This window comes from Fusarium odoratissimum (genome assembly GCF_000260195.1).
Source record: "Fusarium odoratissimum NRRL 54006 unplaced genomic scaffold supercont1.20, whole genome shotgun sequence".
NCBI classification, from domain to species: domain Eukaryota; kingdom Fungi; phylum Ascomycota; class Sordariomycetes; order Hypocreales; family Nectriaceae; genus Fusarium; species Fusarium odoratissimum.
In genome coordinates this window covers 335,453-353,309 of record NW_022158705.1, presented here as the reverse complement: position 1 = coordinate 353,309, position 17,857 = coordinate 335,453, and the positions used below count along the sequence as shown (strand labels likewise).

The following is a 17,857-nucleotide window of genomic DNA, read 5'->3' as shown; positions in this document are numbered from 1 at the left end:
AAGAACAAAGCCCAAGGCATTTTTTCAATTGAGCAGCTGATGCTGAGTAGGTAGGTCGAACTGTTTATTATATTGATTGTGTTATCTCAAATTTGAGGGATCGGCATCGTGATACAAGGGTCCCTTGTTTGACCCAATTTAATATGGGCCCTTGATAAACGCGGGGAGGAAGACTTCTGACGGTAAGCCCAGGGTGCCAAAATTACTGGTCTAGAGATCCGCTATAATTTGCCTAAACGTACCTAAATCTTTTCATCACTCGGGATAAAAGTCCTACCCGAGGCGTGCAACGTCAGGCTTTACGGATATGCCTATCTGCCATCCGGTTACTAAAGTTTTCCGCGGCAGCGCGGGAAACATCCAAAGCTACTTGTCCTGTTTCCCGAGACGGGATAAAGTTGCCGAATGACGACTGATAAAGAGGAGTGAGATACTGATGGACCAAGATACAGCACTGCAATTTCTCACAGTACATTCACAGAATGGCATCCACGCATCCGTACCAGGTGCTACCTATCGACGAGAGAGTCAAACGAGTTTTGGCTACAACCCCTCTTATAGATGGTCACAATGATTTACCTCAACAGCCCAGAGCTTGTTTCCATGGTCAAATACACAATAATGAGAAATTCGATCTAGAAAAAGGCTTCGAACGTGGAATGACAGATATTCCTCGTCTTAAACAAGGTGCTCACAAGTATCTGCCTTCATCTTCAACTGGATGCTGACCTTGTTTCTAGGCGCCGTGGGCGGACAGTTCTGGTCTGTCTGTGTCCCTTGTCTCAGATCAGCAGAGAACTTCACCACTCCAGAGTACTCAGACATGGCTCGAGATGCAATTGAGCAGATCGATCTAACCCTCCGACTGGTTGAGTCTTATCCAGAGACATTTCAACTGGTTAGTGGTGCTTCAGAAGTCAGGGATGTTTACGCCGGTGGTAAGATTGCTTGTTCGATTGGCATTGAGGGGCTTCATATGGCTGGAAATAGTATTGGGATCATCAGAGCTTTCTACAGGCTCGGGGTGAGATATGTAAGCAAAATAGACCTCACTTATTTGAGATGTCATACTGAGCTGGATAGTGTACTCTCACCCATGTCTGCAACAATGCTTTCGCAGACAGTTCCACTTCAAAGATAGGACCTGTTCATGGTGGCCTATCTGACCTAGGAAGGGCCGCTATCAAGGAGATGAACAGACTCGGTACGCCACTTTCACATCCGCTTTACGCTGAGCTAACCCCGTAGGCATGATTGTCGATCTTTCTCATGTCTCAGAAGACTGCGCGAGCCAAGTTCTCGACCTCTCCCGAGCCCCGGTCATGTTCTCCCACTCCAACGCAATAGGAGTATTCGACTGCCCCCGAAATGTTCCCGATTACATCCTCGACAAGGTTCCCGTCAACGGTGGTATAATTATGGTCACTTTCGTCCCAGAGCATGTCACCACCCGGCGTAGAGATGCCAAGATGGAGATGGTAATCGATCATCTATTCTACATCGCCAATCGCATTGGCTGGGATCACGTCGGCCTTGGCTCAGACTTTGATGGAATCGCTAGCGTAATCCCAGGGCTTGAAGATGTGAAATGTTATCCCCATCTTCTGAAGGCTATTCTTGATCGTGGAGCTACTGAAGAGCAACTGGCCATGGTTGTTGGCGAGAATACTCTTAGAGTTTGGGCAGGTGTTGAGAAAGTTAGCGATGAGATGAAGGCTGAGGGGGTACTTCCGGTGGAGGATGTGTTTAAGGATAGGAAATGGTGGAGATATGATGGGTATTATCAGATGGAAGATCCTGATCCTGAGGATAAGCTTGGACTTGACTGGTATGGGAAACCTCCACCAGATGAGGGTCTATACCTTATCGAATAGGAAACAATTGAGGACTACAGGATCTCATCAGAGTTGGAAAGATTAAAGCTCTGTTTGGTCACGGAGGGATAGCAGATTTGAAAGATATGAAAGATAGAGATGAAGTGGAAGTTGTTTAATAATATGAGTGAAAGTGACGAGCCACTATCAACGAGAGAACCTATCTCAAAGATCTTTATTCATAAAAACCTTCTCAGTGATGTCTTGTGATGATGGCGAAAAGAGAGACTGGTTATCTGAACGACAAGCTCTACTGTCGCGGCTCAACAGGAGTCTCAAACCTCGCGGTCTCATCCTTCGGTTGGAATACGCCCTTATCAGCTTCCATGCTGTTTCCATCAGCACTAGCACTGTGGTGAGCAGCATCAATATCACCGTGACCGCCCTCAAGGCCACCGTTGTCAACGATAGGGCGGTTGTCAATAGTCATCTGAGGTGCAACATCATACTTTCCATCACCACGCTCAAGACGGTGAGATGGGATGAGAATGTTGAGGAAGCGAGGAGCAAGGAATGCACCGATGATGAAGATGACGACCATGTGCATGAGAACAAAGCTGTAGATGAAGGGAGGGTCATCGGAGTAGTTGTTGAGGAACTTGGGATAGGCGAAGGAGAAGACAAGGGCAACGGCAGGACCTGTGATGTATTTTAAACAAATAGGCCATACCCAGTGAATCTTCCAATTCGTCTGGCCACCGAGGATGGCATTGTTGAGATCGCGACGGATTTGGTTGCCCTGTGAGCGAGTTAGGTATAGGAACCCAAGACAGGCGTGGGGATACATACCGAGTAAAAAGCCGCGTACCAGAATCGGCTGAGAATGGGATTGTTTCCCCAGAATCGGGGAGCAGGGATTGAAGGGGTCTTGCCAACAAAAGCAGAGATAAGAGCACAGGCGATGAAGATACCGAAGCCAACACCAGCACCGGCAGGGGCGCTGACGACATGACCAATCAGAAGGCCAAGGAAGAGAGACAAAACATAGCCGCCATTGTAAACGAAGTAGCTGATGAAGCCGATCTGATCGACGGGATCCTTCCATCGGTAAAGCGTGCAGGCCATATAAGTCTCTGACCAGACAGTGATGAAGAGAGCGACATCGTTGACAAAGGCATCAACAGCATCGAGAACACTGAAGCCAAACTCACTGCTGTAGATGAGTGAAGTAAGGCAGCCGAGGATGATGACAGAGGTTGAGATGATCCATCGAGGAATGCGCTGACCAATGTTGGTATCGCAGATGAGAGTGACGAGGACCTCAGCGAGGGCAAAGACACATGTGAGTCCAAGAAGGACCAATGTGATGAAGAACAGAGCAGAGAAGAAGTTGGATCCGGGCATCTGAGCAAGAGCCTGGGGATAGTAGAAGAAACCAGAGCTGAAGGTGGAGAGAGGATCGACCTCGCCGGGGTTGATGGCGAGGAAGCCGACAACGCCCATGACAGCCAATGCTGAGATGATCTCAATTGCGGAGTTGCTGAGAGCAATGATGAAAGCATCTTGGACAGCGTTGGCGAACTTGTTGTTGTATGATGCGTAGGAGGTGAAGTAGCCGAAACCGACACCAATGGAGAAGAACATCTGGCCAAAGGCGTCTTGCCATACGCGAGGACCCTCAAGAGACTCGCTTCGCCACGTGCCGACATAGAGTCTGAAACCATCAGAGGCGTTGGGGAGGGAGAGGGACCGAATAGCGAGAATGCCAATCATGATGAGGGGGAGAGCCATGGTGATGTAGATGACACGGCCAGTGAGACCAACACCCTTGAAGGTACACATCCACACGACGAACCAGATCATGACGCACCAGCCAAACGTCTCACCAACGATGCCACGACCAGGATAATGCTTCAAACCACCACCGTCATCAGCACCACCGGTAGCAGGAATGTTGCGAACAACCCTCTCATTAAAAAAATCCACCGTATCCTCGCCATCCCACGGCAACGGGCTCTGAAACGACATCCTGAAATAAGTCATAGCCCACGCCAGAATCGGAACATAGTATCCAACAACACTAAAGCCATTGAACACCATACTCAGTCCAATACCCTTAGCGCGATGGTTCACATTATTCCAGGCGATAACACAACCACCGCGATAGGCCTGACCAAGGGTGATTTCGAGGATGAGGATTGGAATACCGATGAGGAAGAGCGCGACGGCGTAGGGGATGAAGAACTGCAGACCGTAGTTGTTGAAGACGACGGAGGGGAAGCGCAGCAGGTTTCCTAGACCGACAGCACCGCCCATGGCGCAGAGGACGAATTGCGAGCGGGAGTTGAAGTTATCGCGGCCATCGTCGTCTTTTGCTGAGTCTGGTGCGAGCATGAGAAAGATTCTCTTGGCCATGCCTGGCTTCTGGCCTTTTTCGGCGACAGCCATGATTGCCTAGTTCTCAAACAGCTATTCACTAAAGAGAGAATTAAGAAAATGGGTATAAGAGAGAAGAACGAAGCTGATCGACCTCTCCACAAGGTGGATCGCGTCCCCTCGATATATACCCCAGAACCCCAGAAATGCCCAGCGTCCCAATATCTCGCCGAGACGCGTGCGATTAACAACACGCTCATAATTGGATTTCCCCGGGGCAGCCAAGACATCTCAGCTTGTTGGCCTTGGGCCAATTGCCCTCGATCTTGGCGCGAGCGAACCACTTTATATCACCGCCAAGCAAGCGCATCTCCAATCCGCACCGCGTGCCAATGCGATACCCCATCTCGTGATATCCCCGCCAAGCGACATAACAGGAAGGCCAGGAAGAACCAACATTCCATGTCTCACGTGTTGAAAGAAAGAGACCCCAAAGATGAAAGGACTCGCCAAGGAAATGCCAATGCTGTTATCTGGGGTAGTGCTTATCGACGGACTCTGCATTCAGCAGGTGCTTTTGTCAATGTCAGTTATAGCGCCTTGGGCTTATGATTGTAGCGTCTTGGAGCTATTTCCGTTTCCCCGTTTGCCGTTGGTATCCGATTCTAAACAGTCGCCCCTTTTCTTGGACCCGTGTCTGGGTTTTTGGAGATTCAGGCGAGTCAAGGTCAAGTTGGGGTTTTGGATTAAAGTGTCTTGGCTATCCCTTGGCTGATAGCAACACAGATAAGCTGCCCGCTTATGCTTAAAAATGGATTACGACATATCCGGGCTAAGTCAAATAGTCTTACTGCCAAGATACTAATCAGATAGAACTCTGTCGGTTTAACACGGCCAAAAGATCACTCACCAAAGGATTAGTAGTATCACGGGCCATAAACAGAAATATTTGTCCCTGAGCATTCGTATTCAGGTGTGTTCATCGTATTGTAACCCTAGATCACCTTTCTGGAAGGGAAGGTCGGTTGGCCGATGGAGCGAGCAGTCATGTTTTGTGCCAAGTATATTCGCTTGGCATTACCGGGGAGACGTGACACTGATGTAACGCCATGTATGAGTAAGAAAGAAACGTAAGCGTAAACGAACATTGGAAGAAAAGAAGTGGAACAATTGCTGCCTGATGATTCAGTTCCTACATCGATAGAATACGTGAGATGAGAAGATAAGCTTTCAGCCTTGCGGAGGACGCGTCTGTTTCGTTATGAGAGCATGCTTGGTCATAGTCGATTGATTGGTAGGATAAAAGGAAAGCTGCAACTCTGTGCAGAGCGATAAAATATCAGATATCACGGCGTGCGTTCTATTTACTGTACTCCAAGGGGGATATCCTATAAATTGGATGAGCATCCAAGAGGCCAGTACCCCGAGAGTGCATACAGCCATTTCATTGCCGTAAATACTATATCAAAATATCAAGAGAGGAGATAAACATCGAAGAACAAGAGTGGAAATAGAGTTCGAGAATTCGTAAACCTCAAGATTCCCAGCGTTTAGGAGGCGAGCTGATACGGCTGACAATAGCCATATCATCCATCGCCTGTAATTCCTCCTTGCTAGGAGGCCCATCAGGATACATAGACTCCATAGGCGCAACAAATATTGTCGAGCCCAGCCCGATGTTTGTATACGTCACTAGGGACAGTCAGCTCCATGGTCCGCAAATTGCCGGTTAGCTTACAATCGTTCCTCCTAAAGTGCTCTATAAGCCAAGCATACCACCCTGACGATTGGTATTTACGCTTTTCATCACGAAGATTTTGTCTCCGTGGCGAATGATACGCCTGTGTCTGTTGCAATCTCTGTGGGGGTGTTATTCCACTCTGAAGTCGATGGGCTTGTAGTTGTCGTAGTGGAATTCCATAGGGAACCTGCCTCGACATGCGAGGTGTCATGGATAGGACCATCGCTGAATCACGGGTGCTGGAAGGTTAGTGGTTCGTGAGGTTGACGGGCTTTGTGTGACGAAAGACGATGATGTGATGGAAAGGTTAACCTCCGCTTGACTGGCAGAAATAATATTCAACATGATGTGCCCTAGTTGCCTCAGGAGGAAAGGCAATCCAAGATTAAGTTTAGAAGTTTTGCTATCTGGTGACTCTGGTAAAGGTAAAGTTGGCTGTAGGAAGTTTATGGAAGTTGGCCTGGGTTCGCATAGTTTGCAATATACAGTAGATCGACTCTGCTGTAGACGTACGACAGTGAGTAGAATAAACAGCGTATACTCATTCTCTTCGCAGTCAATATTTATGCCAGGATTCAGTCAGTAGTTAAACCTTTATCGGCGAAATTTAACGTTGACTCTGCCCGAGATATACCTTATCACGCCCCTTACCTCATTTACACACTGAAGCTCATGATGTACCTTACCCGTGACCAATCTGTCACTCTCTTGAGAAATCCGAAAAGTCTCCCAACACAAGTAAGTCTGCTCTAATACGAATATTAATACGGAAATAAGGGTCTAGTGTCCCATTTATTCTTCAGCTAATGCAGGGAGGGCTGTGGATTTTAACTCCGCGACCGAAACTCCTCTCCGCACGTTCAGCTCCGTTAACAGCCTTGCATATATAGTTCATCTTCCATCGCAACATCAATACCTACCAGTAATTCATCTCATAATAAATCTATTTCATCATGGGTAAAGTCGCTGTCGATGGTGGCTCGTCCGGTTTGGGCCGGACAATGGTCGATGCCCTCGAGGCAGCCAAGACTCACAACTACATCATCCTTTCGCGAAAGGCTACTGGTCCGGAGACGCGGGCTGTCGACTATTCCGATGTAAATTCTTTGACTTCGCTTCTTGAGTCTGAGCAGGTCGACACGGTTATATCCATGCTTCCGACCGACAATGATGAGAGCGGACAAGCTCAGCTGAACCTCATCGCAGCGGCGGAGAGATCAACTTGTACTTAGCGATTCTTGCCAAGTGAGCTCGGAATGGTCTACACCAAAGAGTACGTATCATGTTTTACTTTTGCGAGATATATGATTTGGTTAACGACTTACCAGCAACATCACCCATGTCCCTTCCTACCAATGGAAGCTCAAAGCAGTAGACGCCCTTGAAAAAACCAACCTCGAGTTCTCCCTCGTCTCAATCGGTCTATTTCTAGACTACTGGGCCGCCCCACGTATACCTACCCACATCCGCGCTGCAAACATAATAATCGACCCGGAAAACAATGCAGCAGTAATTCCAGGCGATGGAAATACTCCCGTCGTCTTCACTCACTCTACAGACGCAGCAAAGTTTGCCGTTGCTCTTCTCGATCTTCCAGCCTGGAAGCGCAGATACGCCATCATCACAAACCGCATAGCTCTTAACGAAGCTGTCAGATTGGCCGAGGAGGTTAAGGGCGTCAAGTTTGATGTTAAGTATTTCTCTGTCGAGCAGATGAAGAGGGGTGAGAATGATCTTACATCGAGTATGACGAGGGCATTGCCGGAGGAGATGCACGGTGGCATGAAAACCATGTTGGCTTTGTCAGGTGTTGGGATGGCTACAGGTTCGAATGATTTTCAGGGGATTGATGATCTGGTGGTCAAGTTTCCAGACATCAAGCCGGTTACTGTGAGGGACGTCTGGGAAGCGTGGAAATAGAGGTAGAAGAACAGTGACAATTCATTATGGAAGTGATAGAGTATCTAGTATGCGAATATCCATATAGAGATGTTGTCACCTGATAACTAAAATCCCCATTGGCGACACCAGTTCCTCATCAGCTCGGGGGTGATCGGCCCAAGCTCTCTCATCGTCGAACTATGGCTCTTGGTCCTCTCTATCCCGTACTTAACTGACTGAACCTCCTTCCCTACCGCAAACAATCCACGATAAGTATCCAAAAGCTTGAGGCCAGGATTCTTATCAAAGTCCAAATTCTCCTCCTTTGCACTAGCTTCCAATCTCTCTACCCATTCTTCAACACTTACCAACTTCATCTTGTCGCCATAAAAGTCTTTTATAACAGGAGCAATCTTGGACCAACTAGCTGTTGCCGGATTAACGCCATGGAAGTATCCGGAAACCTCCGAGATAGACTTCTGAACCGTGATGCCCGAAACGTCGAGAATAAGCCCTGCAATATCCTCAATGGGGGTCCAAGCAATCTCCTCTTGCGCGCCGAGATGGTCAGGCAGGACTCCAAGATATACTGAGCTTGCGATCATACTTGGAATCATCTCTTGACGGTTCCACATACCCTTTTCGCCCCTTGAACCTGCGATTTGTCCAACTCGCACCGAAAGAGTAGGAACGCCGGATTGCTCTGCAGCTACGTCAAGAATAAGACTTGCAGCGAGCTTGGATCGTCCATAGGCCATGCTTGGTAAGGTCAGGTCATGCAACGCCTCCTCAGGGATAGCGTCGGGTGATGACCATCGATCGACAGTTCCGATACTCGAGATAAAGATGATAGGTACATTCTTCACTGCTGCAGAAGAAAAGTCGACGAGATGTCGTACGCCTCGAACGTGGCTCTCGAACGAAGACATGGTGAACTTGAAGTTCACAGGCCAAGCGTTGTGAATGACACGATCGACATCAGCAAGAAGAGAATCGTACTTGGGCTGACCCAAACCAAGGTTGGGAAGCGATAGATCGGCGTGGAGAAACTCCACTTTGGAGAAGTCTGTTGTCAAACCACGGAATTCGTTGACTGAAGGCTGTCGGGATAAACCACCATCCTCACTCCTGTTGAGGGCGATGACTTTCTTGACGGACTTTAAACGGCAGAGCTGGTCAAGCATGTAAGCTCCCAGAGAACCAGTTGTACCCGTGACGATGACTGTTTGACCGTCGTCTAGAGGCGCCTGCTTTCCAGTCCTAGGCGCTGGGAGGTTCTTGGTGTACTTCGAGACCTGCTTCTTGATCTGGTTGATCTCATGGGTCTCTTCGTCATCGTCGCTTACTCCATCTCGTAAGGACTGGATGTACTCAGCCAGCACCTTTGCCGTGGGGTTGCGGTAGATGACTCGAGGCGTGATTGTCGAGGTTTCAATACCAGATCTGTGCAAGGTTCCCCGTAGCAGATTTGTCGCAGTCATCACTTGTAGTGAGTCCACGCCCACAGAGAAGAAGTCTGTATCCGGTTCGAGCTTCTCAACTCCAAGCTTGGTAACAAAAAGACTGATGATAGATCCAGTCAAAGTGTCGTCGTTACTAAAGTCAAGGGCGATAGATGGACCATCTCCAAGCATCTCAGCCTTCTCGTACAGAGCTGAAATGAAGTCAGCGTACATGCTGACAGCCTTACCACGCTGTATGGTCCCCTTGTCAGCGCGAGGAAACGGTAAAGCAGGGTCGGCAAAAGCGACAAAGTTGGCGGCAATTCGTCCATGCGCCACGGTTTCAGCGTTCGCCTTCTCAATGGCCGGCCGGATCTTTTCGAGTAAAGCTTTGGTCTCAGCTTCGTCTCTCGGTTGCGCTTCCGCGATGGGCTCAATGATGAGAGCTGCCTGAAACATTCCTTGACCGACGACAAGGGCTGACTTAACGAGAGGGTGGTCCGAAACAATACCCTCAATGGTAAGTGGATTGAGTTTCTCACCATTCGAGAAAACAAGGATATCGTCGGCCCGACCTTTGTATAGCCAGTGATCCTTGAGTGTTGGGTGAGGTTGAAAGATGTCGTTCGTACGCCATTCGGATAATTCAGGAAAATTGTAGAAACAGCCTTGGTTGCCGGGATCCGATGCTTTGCGACGGACTACAAGCTCATACTCATTCGAGCCATGACGATGCCAGTCAATGCCCATGGCTTCGTCGTTAAAGATGAAGTATCGCCACAGCTTTGGGTCTTGGGGACTATAAGGCGCCAAAGGAAACAGTCTTGGTTTCATTAGTCTCTGCGTAAAGTCGACGAGAAAAAGATGCCTACTCAGTTGATGAAATGACGTTCCTCAAGACGACGCCTCTGTCCGCCAGCATGTTCCCGGCCTCGGTTGATAGGCTCCCTATCAAAAGGTCAATACCACGCACAGGTAGTAGAGAGTGTATTGACTTACCTCCGCCAGTAATAAGGAGTTTGAGCTTGGCCAAAGCCTCCATACCCTCCTCAGAAGCGGCCAATCCATCGATAACAGAAGGGGGCAGCAATGCACCATCAGCACCACTGCGATTCAAGTATTCCATAGCTGTATCAACGTTCAACGGCTGGTTGGGAAGTGGCATAACGGTAGAAAGGCCAATGTATATGAAGGACAGAGGGAGATACGTTCCTGCAGCATGATACATGGGCATCCCGAGGAAGATCTTGTTCGCCCGTTCGGCCCATTCATTGAAAGGATAGGGAGAACCATGAAACTTGGGCAGATGGAGAAATTCTTCGAAGGCGTACATGATACCCTGTTTCAAGAAGACGGGCTTGGGGACTCCCGTGGAACCGCTTGTGTGAAGAACAACTAGGGGGTCCCATCGCGCCTGTTCGATAGACCTGCTGTAGGGAAATGGCTTGGGAGTCACTGACAGAAGATTATCAATACTCTCTATCATGGAAACTTCCATGGTTCTCTGATCGAGGCAAGGCTGCATAATTGATCTAAACGAATCGGTTGTATAAAGGTATCGACACTTCGTAGCATCGAAGAGCGAGAGCTGAACAGCAGGAGTATTTCGTGGAGAGATGAAGAGGGCCTTGCAACCTGCTTTAACACAAGCCAGAAGAATGACCGTGTATCGAAAGTCACTGGGGCCGATATATGCCACTGTTGGAACCTCGTCGTCTGAGGTTTTGGTAACGGTTTTGGAGATGTCGTGGGCGACGTGGTCGACGGCGTTTGCGAGTTGGAGGTGAGTCACTGGCTTCCAACCATCTTGAGGGTCAGATGATGATGGAGTGTAAGTAAAGGCTCTATCAGGATCGTTTGTGGCAATCTCGTGAATGAGGTCGATCAAGACACGATGTTTAATGTTCGACTCGTTGATATGACACTTCTCGATGGTATCACCGTTTTGGTTTGACGCACCGCCTGAAACGGGGGCATCGTAGTGTTGGATATCAGCTCGCATAGCTATTTTCAATAATCCTAATAATGGTAGAGAAGAGTTGATAGTAAATGTGTTGAATGTTGTTTGAAATAGGATGACTTGAAATTCTCTGTGTAGAGACTGATTTCTCAGATCACTTGATGGCATGAGGCTTAAATATAAATATCGGAGGAATATTTCTCGTACGGATATACGTCTCATAGCCTCAATTGTCTCTGCTAGCGTATCGGGCCGCGGATGGTGGCTAAAATGGTGGCATCCAACTCGCGCGGATTTTCCACGGACGGCATTGCTGCCACACGGAGATTGGGGATCTGCATTTAACCCACTGAGTGCCGAATGAGCCGTAAGAGGGTCACTATTTAGTACATTTTCTCCGAGAATTGTACGAGAAAGGCTGTATACCGATAGATATCGGTTTGATGTATCCGCTCAACGAGATAACTGAATCTTTTAACCGCGTTATTCCCGCTGCATTCTGTCACTAAATACGTACTTTTGATCGATACTAGTCCATTAAAACGATGAAAGCTCCATAAATTCCACTTATTGTGTCATTCTCAACACGCTCTTAGTCTAGCCAGTTTCCTTGAATTTCATCTCGCTCGGACCCTTCTCCATGTAGATCTTCAGCACCAAATCGGGGTATCGGTGCTATACAAGAGCCGAGATGGACACAGATTGTCGCGTCGGTATTCACAGAAGCCGACTGAAAGGGGAGAATGCAGATCCTCACGTCTGAGCTGTTTGTTGGAGGCGTGAGACAGACAAGTCGTGGTGTTATGACCCACTTGATCACTTCCGTAAAAATATGAACAGTCACTGGCATTCGCTTTTGGCTAAATTCTAAGTCTCGCATGTATAGCAATGTTGTCTTTGAGCTTCGTATGTATTTTACTTCTTGAACTGGGTATACATAGGAGTTTACATGTTAGTAGTAATCGTGGGTGCTATATGTTGTATTGCAGGATATCTTAAGCTTAACTCTATTATATTGAACTTTAATATATTATCACTACCCTTAAAGAACAAAGAAATTATATATCAAAGGGTTTTTAAATATTCTCTATTTGTATTACTATAGTAAGGTTATGAAACTATTTATATTTATTATAAATATCTATTTGCGTCGCACTTTGCACTTTCGTAAGCTTTTCAACCCTGACGTCCAATCAGTAATCATTGATTGTCGGTGTAACCTGACATCAGGCTTCCGGCTGAAAAATGTCCATGTAAGACCCAATCACTTAAAGCATTTATCTATTTATAGAATCGTGAATTGAGGCTGAGAAATACTTATTCAGGTATTTTTATTCTTGCTCCGCCTTATCTTTCCCTCTTCAATCTTGTCTCTGCTCAACTTCCTCTGTACGCATATTGCTCGAGCACCAAAGCTTGGCCTAGGTACATTCTAGCGAGATCCTCTGAGAATGGACTGTTCACCGGAAAAGCTTCGAAGCCTTGTTTCTGAAGGAGAGGTGGAATTTGACGCTGATATCGCTGGGCCAGGAGTAAGTAGATTGCCAGCCATTCAACACATGGGCCAACTAACGGCTCTCAGGTACTAGCTGCCTTCCTTGTCACGTCATTGATAGCATTAGCTACTCTAATTCTGGCCTTCCTCACAATTTCGGTACCTGCGCGTCTTCTAAACTCCGGAGATGCCGTAATCGCTGCTGGGGCGCGTCGGACTTACCGCCGATTAAGGGCCAAGTTCCCCAAGACCAAACGCACCAAGGTTGTCCAAAGCAGAAGGGAGCGGACTCATGCCTTCATGGCCTTCACGGTTGCTATAAGTGATCAGATACTTGTCTCCCAGGCCTCCATCCTAATCGCAGCTCTTATTATCCACGACGACATCACCATTTATTCCAGCAACATTGTGATCGCCCTAGGGTGTCTCGCGTCGACGGTACACTTGGGGAGTTTCCCATTCTATATAGACCGCCTTAAAGATCATAGCACCGCCAAGCTTATTCGTGTCCTTGCTATGGTCACGGGCTCGGGAATGCTTGTCTTCCTGCTCATTATTCGACTATCGTACACCTGGGATATGGAGACCCACGTCTACTTCACCTGCACTCTTCAGGACTATCGGATGAATGAGGAGATGAAAGGGATGGACTACATCAGTATCATCATGCAGATGTTTGTTCCACTAACAGTGCTTTATGGCACATATGAGATTGTTCAACTACTGTATCGCGACCAGCCAGTAGATGACAAGTCTAATGGACCTGGTGCCCGGAGAGAGTCCATTGTTGCACGACATAATCGAGCAGACCTCGATGCTCAACAGCTCCCAGACAATGGAGGTATCGAACTTCAAAGGCTTGGAAGGTTAGAAGACCAAGCTATTACAGAGAACCACCGGGATCCTAGCGATATAGAAGTCGAAAGTCGGGCGATCGTTTCCATTTTGCAGCTAATCTCAGGTAGCGGCACAGACACTACGGCAAACAGCGAGATGAACTATCAACATCAAAGATCCATGCTAATTAAGATAAGAGGCGCAAAAATACAATTTAAAGAGCTGCTGGAAGAAATTAAAGAGTCCAAACGAGAGCCTCTCTTGAACAAATGGCTGAAGCTCAAGGCTCTCACGATCTTAACCTCGGATATAGTGTCAACAAGAAAGCTTAGACTCCTTGTCAGATTGACAGCTGAAACATGGGCATTCCACCAATGTCGCGGGTCCTTCGCCTGGAGATTATTCTGGCTCTGGTCAGGTAATGTCTATGGGGTTGTGACCATTTTCACTACCCGCGCTGTAACAACGGGCATGTCAGGCAGCCCCAACAAGATGGGATTTGGCCAAGTTGTGCCGTTAACTCTGCTTGCACTCCCGATATTTGCAGCTATGGAGGGCCATGCCGGTAATGTTTACTTATCAATCTATTCCTGGGTATTCTCTAACAATAGGGCTAGACTATAAGCAGAAGCTCAAGTCAATTGAGAAAGCTCATGTTGATCAAGCGAGCCTCGAAATATCTGTTAATAGGAACACGCAGTCCCATTCGATAGGTCAATCTCCTGCGCATATACAAAATACGCCCGCACAGATAGACATTAAAAGTATACAGACCGTGCAAGAGATCCTTAAAAAGCGTGCCAAAGATATCGGATATCCGGAGCTTTACAATTGGGTGACAGGAGACGATTTGACCAGCGCATCGAGTCTCCAAATGGGTGTTGCGGCTCATGCAGCAGCCATGTTTACCATCACAACTTTACTCGGCTATTCGATGGCTTATGACATAGCCAGCATCAATTTTACATTGATCGCAATTCTGTTTCTCCTTGCCGCTCGCAGGCTCACAGGGCTCTTGTTGGTTGAATTGGACATGAGATCGTGCCCCATAATCGTTGATCATCTTCGGTGCACAGATGCTTTCCCTAATCAACAGTATGGGAGCCATGGTGAAAGGATGGCAATAGGGCAAGCAGCTGGAGACGCTGGAGAGGATGTGGAAGAGGAGGATAGGCAAGAAGCGTGAACAAGAAGGCTATTCAATCATTCGATAGATTCAAGCATTATATCAAAATATCACTATGCTTCGAGCAATAGGTACAATATTGTTACATCTTAAGACGCTCCAACGTCTACCTATCTATTCCCTATGGGCTACACAACTTGCCAAAAGCTAGGGCTACTATAATTGGGTTGCCTTGCCACCAGCCATCCAAAGCTCCCCTGGTGTATAAGGAGCTTCGCTAGCCCTCCTTGTAGTATAGAACCAAGGCTCTTTTTACTCTCTCTTATGTTTCCCTCTGTTGTGCGTACCACATAACTCAATACCTAGTTTGTGTCACATTTACCGGCTACACCCTCAGCTTTTATCGTTCGTATTCCCTCATACATGGTAAATTACTTAGAAGCCTCTCCGAACCTCTACCAATTCCCATTCTCACCCATCGCAGCCATCCCCCAGTCCATCGAACTCCAGTTAAGCTGATTCATATTCACCGTCAACGGCGCGCTACCCGCCATATATGGTGCTGAGGTAACGGTATCGAATCCAGGTTGTCCACCTATGTTGAAGAAGACACCCGGGTCACCAAAGCCAAAAGGCATTTGAAGCTGTACATCATCCATTGCCATCCCAGCATTACCCTGAGCTTGCAGCCCCGTTGACTCGTTTCCTTTTAGAGACATGTCCGCGGTCTTTCTGTTGATAAAGTCCACCAACTCTGGCGTCTCAATCTCTCTTTCTGCCTGCTCGTATGCCTTCTTGACCGTATCCCAAGCGTACAGAACAATGTTTGCAAATGGCTTGAAGATTGGATGCCATCTGTCGACATCTGCTCCCTCACACCGAGCTTCATAATTATCCTTCATAACTTTCCATCCCCTCTCCGCAATGTTGCTGAAGGGCTGGGTCTTCAAGTGCTGAATAATTCGTATGTATGCAGGAAACGGGAAATACAGCTGAAGGAACCATCGGAAACCTTTTGTGAGCGGTGAACTTGAGAGCTTCACATCGCATTCTAGCCAATCAATGGCGTAGGAGACTGCCGCTTCGTGGTTTGCTTGGTTGTACGTACCTGAAGATTCGAGATAGAGTAGGAAGTCGTTCATCAAGCGGCATGTTGCGATACTACCCCTTGCCGTCCAAAGGGTCATGTAGTGAAGACGGTTATCAGCATCACAGAACTTGAGATACTTTTCCTCTATCACTCTCTCCAAAGCAACATCTCCACCTTCCGGGAGCTTCTTCGCCAACGGCTTCATCAACGGATTCGTAAACGCGATATAAAACGGACTATTCCGTATATACTCCCCAAGTTCGCTCCTGACAATAGCAAAGATAGCCTCGGTAGCTTGTTCTTGGACTTTTGGTGCATTTTTAGTTTCCTCCCGAAGTTCAGAATCGCTGACATTCATGGGCAACGCGCAATCCCAACCTGGGGTTAGACTCGTCGGTTTATGATCTCCCAAGGCGCTAACTCGGGAGTCGAAGAGGACCAGGGACCACCAGAGTCTTCGGCGCATTTCTGCTTCGAGAACACTGCTTCTGACGTTGATGTATTCGCTTTGGAGACCCATTCGCTGAGCGATGCGCATTGCGACGGCGACCATGGATGAGATGGACTTTGGGTGGCTGGCTGAGCGGACAGACACCTAAAATAGTTAGTGAATCAATGAGAGCTGATTTAGGCAGATGGCTCACAAGATAGAGGAACAATGCAGTGAGACAGTCTCGACTGCCAGTACGGAGGAAGTTGCTGTTCAGCAAAGCCTGTTGACATCCAAACTGGAACCTCGTCGAGAGCTCTTCCTTGGGCTGTTTGAACATGGTCTCACACTCCTCAGCAGTAAGACTCAGTATAGCCATGCAGTAGATACCAAACATTAGAGCCTCAAGAGTCGAAGGGACTTCTTTGAGATTCGACGCAGCTTCGACAATGCGACCTTGCAGGGTAGGTGTATGCGTGACTTTTAGGAGCGGGTTGACGTTGTCGAGATATACCTGCCAGAGTCTGAAGAGTTGAGCGGGTTCTGGGTGCAAGGTGTAGAGCTCAACAGCTGTTTGGCGAGAGCCGAAAAGCATGTGTTCATCGTTGTTGAAGGACTGGTCTTGGGCGTTGCTGAAGGCTGTTTCGAAGAAGCTGTCGTTAGGATCTCGATACTGGACAGAGGTCAGGAATGTTTTTGATGCAGAATTGTTGTGATATTATTACCCCTTGTCGCATTGCATGCCAGATATTTCTATACTGGTCAGCCCATTCGTGATAAATGAGGGGTTCAACTTACTTGACCTCAGCAACACCCTCAGCTCTGACCTGCGAACCCTCCTCATCAACCTGATCCCTGTCAGAGTTATAATCATTCGGCGAACTCTTCTCCGTTCCATTATCTTCATGAAGCGGATCAAACTTGACATTATTCTGCTTCATCAACGCCTCATACCTCCTCAGTCTATCCAACAGCTCGCGCTCAGGAAATCGTCGTCTTCGCTGACGAGGTTGAGTAGCTGGAACGCACTGAGCGCCATGTTTGACACAGTTTGAGCAGGGAAACGTGCGGTCGCATTTTACTTTGCGCTGTTGACAGAGAACGCAAGCGAGGACCCGATGGGGCTTGGGCTTCGATGAGTCTGGGGTGGACATGGTGACTTCGGGACTTTGTAAACCCGAGGAATACGTTTTCGTATAAAAGGTGGTGGTATTCTTCGAGAAACAAATGGATTTAATATGCTCCTGTTGAGTTGGGCGTCGAGACTTTTCGTATCAGAGGAATGTATCGGGCTTTTCTAAGTCCCGAGACGTCCCCACTTTTGTGCGTACTTGCTGACCCGAGAGGTTATCTCGGTCTTTACTATTGTCCGACTACCAATTTTCCCATCACGCCTCGTCACTATGATAGTCAATTGGGCAATTCAAGAACACATAGTAATAGCTTAAGGGATAATCTTAAGCCGTATTACTTCTCATGAGTCGCTCTTTTGTGGTGTTCTTGGCTCTGAGACAAAATGCTTACCCGGTACTCTTCCATTCAACATTGACGTGGAGTCCTTACCGGCTTGTGATGAGATCAATACGAAATATATGTGGTATTGGCGACTGGTTGTTTCGAATGAGTAGGAGATAATAAAATGTGTTTGAGGTTTGATGAACGTAA

The 17,857-nt window shown here is 47.7% G+C and overlaps 8 protein-coding genes across 9 annotated transcripts; 4 read left to right on the top strand and 4 right to left on the bottom strand.

Annotated features, from left to right (window-relative positions):
* Nucleotides 1-4,510, bottom strand: FOIG_11023 (uncharacterized protein). The gene is made up of 3 exons (XM_031211553.1): nt 2,664-4,510; nt 243-2,613; nt 1-173 (listed from the first exon to the last, which is right to left on the bottom strand). The coding sequence occupies exons 1-2, from the start codon at nt 4,260-4,262 to the stop codon at nt 2,125-2,127; spliced, it is 2,088 nt and encodes a 695-aa protein (XP_031058737.1). The 5' UTR covers nt 4,263-4,510; the 3' UTR covers nt 1-173; nt 243-2,124.
* On the top strand, nt 439-1,874 carry FOIG_11024 (uncharacterized protein; the record flags this gene model as incomplete). Its single annotated transcript, XM_031211554.1, has 4 exons — nt 439-687; nt 741-1,033; nt 1,084-1,204; nt 1,249-1,874. The coding sequence occupies exons 1-4, from the start codon at nt 483-485 to the stop codon at nt 1,872-1,874; spliced, it is 1,245 nt and encodes a 414-aa protein (XP_031058738.1). The 5' UTR covers nt 439-482.
* A 1,214-nt stretch (nt 4,511-5,724) lies between the features above and the next one.
* Nucleotides 5,725-6,142, bottom strand: FOIG_11022 (uncharacterized protein; the record flags this gene model as incomplete). Its single annotated transcript, XM_031211552.1, has 2 exons — nt 5,725-5,882; nt 5,929-6,142. The coding sequence occupies 2 exons, from the start codon at nt 6,140-6,142 to the stop codon at nt 5,725-5,727; spliced, it is 372 nt and encodes a 123-aa protein (XP_031058736.1).
* Nucleotides 6,143-6,804: 662 nt separating this feature from the next.
* Nucleotides 6,805-7,163, top strand: FOIG_11021 (uncharacterized protein; the record flags this gene model as incomplete). The annotated part of the gene is made up of 1 exon (XM_031211551.1): nt 6,805-7,163. Exon 1 carries the CDS (start codon nt 6,885-6,887, stop codon nt 7,161-7,163), a length of 279 nt encoding a protein of 92 aa, XP_031058735.1. The 5' UTR covers nt 6,805-6,884.
* Nucleotides 7,164-7,187: 24 nt separating this feature from the next.
* Nucleotides 7,188-7,851, top strand: FOIG_11020 (uncharacterized protein; the record flags this gene model as incomplete). Its single annotated transcript, XM_031211550.1, has 2 exons — nt 7,188-7,204; nt 7,260-7,851. The coding sequence occupies 2 exons, from the start codon at nt 7,188-7,190 to the stop codon at nt 7,849-7,851; spliced, it is 609 nt and encodes a 202-aa protein (XP_031058734.1).
* Nucleotides 7,852-7,937: 86 nt separating this feature from the next.
* FOIG_11019 (uncharacterized protein) lies at nt 7,938-11,256 on the bottom strand (the record flags this gene model as incomplete). The annotated part of the gene is made up of 3 exons (XM_031211549.1): nt 7,938-10,077; nt 10,127-10,202; nt 10,254-11,256. The coding sequence occupies 3 exons, from the start codon at nt 11,254-11,256 to the stop codon at nt 7,938-7,940; spliced, it is 3,219 nt and encodes a 1,072-aa protein (XP_031058733.1).
* A 1,409-nt stretch (nt 11,257-12,665) lies between these two features.
* Nucleotides 12,666-14,732, top strand: FOIG_11018 (uncharacterized protein; the record flags this gene model as incomplete). Its single annotated transcript, XM_031211548.1, has 3 exons — nt 12,666-12,746; nt 12,797-14,111; nt 14,164-14,732. 3 exons carry the CDS (start codon nt 12,666-12,668, stop codon nt 14,730-14,732), a joined length of 1,965 nt encoding a protein of 654 aa, XP_031058732.1.
* A 394-nt stretch (nt 14,733-15,126) lies between these two features.
* Nucleotides 15,127-17,443, bottom strand: FOIG_11017 (uncharacterized protein). 2 transcript variants are annotated; one of them, XM_031211546.1, is made up of 4 exons: nt 16,991-17,443; nt 16,918-16,945; nt 16,407-16,865; nt 15,127-16,357 (listed from the first exon to the last, which is right to left on the bottom strand). In XM_031211546.1, exons 1-4 carry the CDS (start codon nt 17,344-17,346, stop codon nt 15,128-15,130), a joined length of 2,073 nt encoding a protein of 690 aa, XP_031058730.1. In that variant the 5' UTR covers nt 17,347-17,443; the 3' UTR covers nt 15,127. The 2 variants fall into 2 exon arrangements, with proteins under 2 accessions (XP_031058730.1, XP_031058731.1); XM_031211547.1 differs by having other exon boundaries at nt 16,407-16,945.
* Nucleotides 17,444-17,857: the final 414 nt, after the last annotated feature.